Source organism: Bidens hawaiensis, unplaced genomic scaffold (assembly GCF_021521415.1).
Source record: "Bidens hawaiensis isolate Kalapana, Puna unplaced genomic scaffold, B.hawaiensis_p1.1 tig00031121_1, whole genome shotgun sequence".
Classification (NCBI taxonomy): domain Eukaryota; kingdom Viridiplantae; phylum Streptophyta; class Magnoliopsida; order Asterales; family Asteraceae; genus Bidens; species Bidens hawaiensis.
The window spans coordinates 160,509-166,487 of record NW_027495219.1 but is presented as its reverse complement, the minus strand read 5'-3'; the positions used below and the strand labels follow the sequence as shown (position 1 = coordinate 166,487).

Genomic DNA, 5,979 nt, shown 5'->3' with positions numbered 1-5,979 from the left:
ATAAGTGAAGCTCGGGCCCGGTTCATTTATTAAACGAGCTTATTTTTAGGCTCAGACTCGATTAAGCTCGGCTAAATCGAGCTTTTAACGAGCCGCTCGCGAGTAGCTCGGCTCATTTGCACCCCACCGGCATATAAACATAACATTCTCTACAAATATAAGTTAAATAGTAATACATAAGTTGCTTATTTGTTCCTTATTTTCATATTTGTACTAGTAACATTTTATATCTACTTAATCATCCACTCTCAATAAGCACAGATTATATTTTTGACAACGCTGCTTGACGCCGCTATGTTGCAGGAAACTTGTATAAAATTTTAATACTTTTTTTGATTTTGATAATTGCCGAAAAAATGTGGAAAATTTGTTAAAAATTTTGAGTTTTGTAAAAATTCGTAACAATATCCATTTTCTAGTAGTGAGTAGAGTTGCATGGAAACCACGTGGAGAACGAGGATGGATTAATAATTAATTAATTAATTAATTAATTATCGGTACTTGTAATGTTGATATGTGCAACAAGTGGAATTCAACTTGCATGCAAGCTACAGCTGGCTATTGATTTTATATTGGTTTATATTAACGGTGCAACAAGTTCAAAAATGTCAAATTATCTATGTAGTGAAAAAGTTGATGTCACAAAATATAAAATAGGTTTAAAATTTTCATATATATGTATTGAATATTTGTGCTAAAGTTTTAATAAATTTACTTCTGGTCCGTTGGCTTTGTTATTGTTGGTAGTTGGTGTTTACTTGGGTTGGCCCGGGTTTTGTTTCTCGGCCAAAGGAAATATTTTCAACATTTTTTTTTGATTTATTTTTTTATTTGTGTCATTATAATGGGCCATAATACATGTTTTTATTAATATAAAAATTAAGTAGCATGAACTTAACAGTAGTTAGTAATGGGAAGCCGTGATATTTGATATATATAAAATTTACACATGAATTCATATAAATATGCATTACAAATTGTATATGTGAACGGATCACAGAAGCCAATAATAATAATAATAATAATAATAATAATAATAATAATAAAACAAATGCGTGACGAGTATCTTCCTTTGTTAATTATTATCAAATGTATGCGAAAACAAAAACAAAAAGGCATATTCCAGTTGTTTCATTATTCATCAAACGTGTCGGCAGATACTAAGACTTTAGACATATGCATGACAAGTATCATCCTGAGTATTCTCCACGTACTTCCCATGCCAATCGATACTGCTATTATAAATTAAACAACCACCTCAGCCACTAGGAACCATCAACCACCGTCAAGGATTGTGTTACAACAATGGCAAAACATGCATTTTTTGCACTCACCTTCATGGCCATCATAGCATTTTCTGTAGTGTCTGCCTACAAAACCACCATCGTCACCACTATCATAGAAGGCAACAAATGGACGTGGCCAAACAATGGCCTGGACAATGGAAGGGGTTATATAGACGGCTTCGGCCTGGACAACGGGCAGGGGTTGGTTGACGGCCTGGACAACCCCACAAGCAGCCAGATCCCAATCGAGCAACTGAATCATTGTAAGATGCACCTCACTCAGGGGATCATTTTCGATAAGATGGCGGTGAGACCATTCAAGCATCATCAAGAGCAACACCTCCAGCAGTGTTGTAGCCAGCTAAAGCAAGTGTTTGAGCAGTGCCAGTGTGATGCGATCCAGCAGGTGTTTAGCAAAGCCTGGCAACAAAAAGGTGGATTACATATGGTTTCAGAAATTGCAAGTAAGGCTTATAAGCTTCCAAGCGACTGCGGATTAAAACTCCATGACTGCCGACTTGCAGTCCCAGGGGTTTAACCAAGATGAAGCATGCATGTATCTCAGTCTTATCCTATATATCTTAAGAATAATAATCGCCGATCGCCATAAGCTTGTGATCAATATGAAGCTTGTAATAAAACAAACAACCCTGTGCCCATGTGTATATTTTCGTCTTTGTGCATGCATCCTATAGTTCAAAATAATTTCTTGCATGGGAAAGGTAAAGATCAATTTTAAAAAGGATTTAGAGATCGATAGATTAAATAATATAATGAATAGAAAATAGCTATGTTGCACGGGAACTTGTACGGGCACGAGAACGGGAAATGACGAAAATCAAAAAATTAAGAAACGGGTACGGCAAAAATAATATAAAAAAATACAAATATATTAACCAGTGATAATTAATTATCAATAAAAATAAATATATATATAATTTTTGTCTATTAATAATGTCAATTTTAAACATTCTACCTATAAAATATAAGTTGAGGACCAAATATAAAGTAGTCTAGATAGAGAGAGTTAAATGTTAAAATACATACACTCATTTAATATTTTTTATGTAAAACTTAACAAGTTTGAGAGAGTAAATGCAAACAAGGAAAATATCAAGGGTTTAAATGTTAAAACTGAACTTATTTAACCCTACAAAAACAAACACAATATCAATCGGCCACTTTCTTCTTCTTCCTTCTTCTTCATGGCTTTTCCGGTGCCGGAATCTTCACCGGAATATACTATGTGGCCGCTCCGCCATGCTATTGGCTGTAGAAATGTCTCGGAATCGTTTGTTGACCGGGTTCGTTTAGGAAACACCCTTTGACTTTTTGAAACGGTCAAGAAACGTCCTCGTAGGCGTTTCCGGGACGGGGTACGGCGGCTAAATGCCGTTTCTGTGCATCAGAGGAAAATATGGCCTTAATTTATTGATGTATTCTTCCCTCGCAAGTTGAAAGTCATGATAGATGAGCATCTTTTGTCCGGTAAGGCTCTGTTGGTATAATGGACGACAGAAATTTTCTTTCTGATGGATTATTGACAAAATTTAGCGATGGAGACCGACAAAAACCTTTGTCAACGGATTACCTGTAGAACATGGAATTTAAATGAGTGATACGAGATTCTGGCCAAGTGGCTGGTACAATTATGGTAAATCGGGTGAATGGTTTGTAATTTTAACCACCGGTCTTGTCAGTAATGCCGGTTTATGCTATCGTACCGGTTTAAACCTAACATCAATTTTCAATTTTATTGCTTAGACTTTAGACTAAAGACTTTTATCGGCCCATATTATAGATACCTCCAATTAGAAGTTTTTAACTTAGTGGCCCTTCCTATACAATCGAATCAATCACTAGTATTTCCTATACCAACAAACCGTGCGCTTTTGAATTATTTTCTGAGTAGATCGAATTGTAATTTCTTAAAGAATTATATGGATAGCTGGTCAACTTGGCTGAATCGCACGGTACAACCTTGTACATGTAGTCTAACCGGTTTTTACAACATTGCGTGGAATTCATTTGAATAAGTCACATGTATCGGTTGAAGTTTCCTAATTTAGTCCAAGTCTTTTAGGCAGCTTAGTTGTTTTCTTTGGTAAGTCACGTGTTATTATCTTAGATGCATGCAGGTGTAGGCAATTGCAAAAAATATTAAGAAAATAAAATGCATATCCCGGTTATTTAATTCTTCATCAAACGTGTCGGCAAATCCTAAGATGTTAGTTTCTTAATTAACATAGCCAATTAACAACCGAACAACCTTGCTAAGCAATTGATTTCACATTTTTCGACACGTACGCATATAGTTTATCAAAAGATATCATTTATCATATATTTTCAGTTATAAGAATAATAACTTGTTTTCCAACTAAAACAAGTAAATCTGATTTTCAAATATAAAATGTAATATTTTGACGCATACATGATTGTGTTTGAAATCGGGGATGTATGTGTGAATGCACGTCTGTTATGTTCTAGTTTAAGACTCGTTTAAGTGCTAAATCGTTGCATGCTTGTGTTCATCAAGGAGTTTACTAATAAATCGTCTTTGTATACCAAAACATAGTTTACAAGAGGGTCTAATTCTGGAACGCCATGATTGTGGTTTAGTGGGCTTTGGCTTTCTTCTTAAAGCCAGCACTCCATCTCCTATGCCATATGGCACGACACTTCACCTTCTTTGTTGATAGTCTACTCATGCGCCAATATAGGCCAGTGACAAGACTCTCTTGCGCCAACCTTAAACTCCTGCATCACAAACCCTCTCCTACGTCGTCACTTTTTAGGTGCCATTTTTTGTCCTCATACACCAAATTGTTACTTTAACAAATTAGATGGCTATTTTAATAACTATGTTTAGTTAAAATCAATATTTTGGCAATATTCCTTTATGAACAAAAAAAACACCATATATAACACTCTTATATCTTATTCACACATGATATCGAATCTATCTGGAAAAATTCATTCGTCTACGTTTATTGTCTACCACATACCCAAACCCAGAGGCGTAGCATATTGAAGGGACGGGCTTTTTTTGTTGGATTGGGGGGGGGGGGGGGGGGGGAGTCCCCGGCGTCCCATGTTTTTTGCTCAATATTGTAGATTTAATTGTTTTCGTCCGAAATTTTTTATACGTAGTGTAAGTTTACCCATTTATTGTCCGGAAATTTTGAACCCTCCCCCGGTTTAAAAACTTCTTTACGCTTATTAAAAGTAGGGGTGTGCAAAATAACCGAAGACCGAAAAATAAAACTGTAAAACGAACTGTATCCATTAACAACAAAACCGATCAAAATCTTGAATTTGGTTTTCAGATCGGATATTAACCGAATCCGAATTCCCAGTTCGGTTTTCGGTTTTCGGATTTGGAAAATTTTAAATTCAGATTACCGAATAAATCAAACTAGGTTACATGGGTTCCTATAAGTTTTATGTTATGAGTTCAGTAGTCTACTTCACCAGGCCGAACCCACAAGACATTCCTTTTCAAAACCCTAAAGAGTGGAGAAATCGAATGACTCATCCAAAATTCCAAATCCATCTCCATGATTCCACTTCAGGCATTCGGGGCGACACATCCACCATCAACGGCTCGATTCCAAATTCCGTTGTGAAACTTCCTCAATAACTCAATCCCATGTAAGAATCCTTATGAGTTGTACGATACAGATTCAGTTTTCCATATTGAATACGTGTTTTTCGGAATTTAACCGAATCGATTCGAATTGAATTCGGATTATGTTCTATTAAAGAAATTTTAATTCGGATCTGTTCGGTTTTCGAATTCAAGAAACAACAAATCCGAACAAACCGATCCAAACAACCCGGAGAACAAATATCCAATTCGGTGAACACCCGTAATTGAAAGAACCCCCCCAATATATATATATATATAATATATATATATATATATATTAGGAAAATTGGATTCTAATAATCCAAACTATTGATAATTGGTCAATATCAATCCTTACGATCACTTTGGCTGGTGACAATCCCAACTATCACTTCTGTTACTAACAACAATCCTAGTCTAACAAATTATTAACTCCGTTAGTTTTGTTCTTTTAAGTTAATGTGAAATGACCGAACTACCCTCACTAATAAATAAATAAATAATAATAATATTAACCAAAGGAACAAACCAACTTCATCTGTCATCTTCGTCAACCGGACCTAACTGCACCGAAAAATGGGGAACTCCGGTAACCACCGCCGAACCTGCAACTCGGCCAATCAACACATAAACACAAAGTTCGATATGAAATGATGTTAGAGACAAACAGAGAGAGCGAGAATTCTGGTTGCTTGTGACCAGCCCAGCATCTCACCGGAAAAACTCGAGGAGGACAAAGGGGCAACGGTTTGACTACGTTGGTTCACGGAGGAGACTGAGGATGCGGAGAATGGTTGCGGGAGTGGGTTTACGGCTGTCACCCAAGTGGAGCTCTACCATTTGTAGCCGGTGATAAAGGTGGATTTTTGTCCGAGAGGATGTTACCGGAGTTCCCATTTTACGGTAGACCCAGGTCAGAGCTCGAAGGAGATAAATGATGATGAGGTTGGTTTGTTCTTTTTGTTATTATTTTTATTATTGTTTGTTTGTTTGTTTGGGTAGTTCGGTCATTTCATATCAACTTAAAAGAACAAAACTAACGGAGTTAATAATTTGTTAGATTAG

General features: G+C 36.2%; 1 protein-coding gene across 1 annotated transcript; it reads left to right on the top strand.

Moving 5' to 3' along the window:
• Window positions 1–1,305: 1,305 nt before the first annotated feature.
• Window positions 1,306–1,824, top strand: LOC143581630 (2S seed storage albumin protein-like). Its single transcript, XM_077064378.1, has one exon. It carries the CDS (start codon window positions 1,306–1,308, stop codon window positions 1,822–1,824), a length of 519 nt encoding a protein of 172 aa, XP_076920493.1.
• The last annotated feature ends 4,155 nt before the right edge of the window (window positions 1,825–5,979 follow it).

What these genes read in the sequence shown, in the direction of transcription:
- LOC143581630 (XM_077064378.1), top strand. Translation starts at nt 1,306, where the DNA reads ATGGCAAAACATGCATTTTTTGCACTCACCTTCATGGCCATCATAGCA.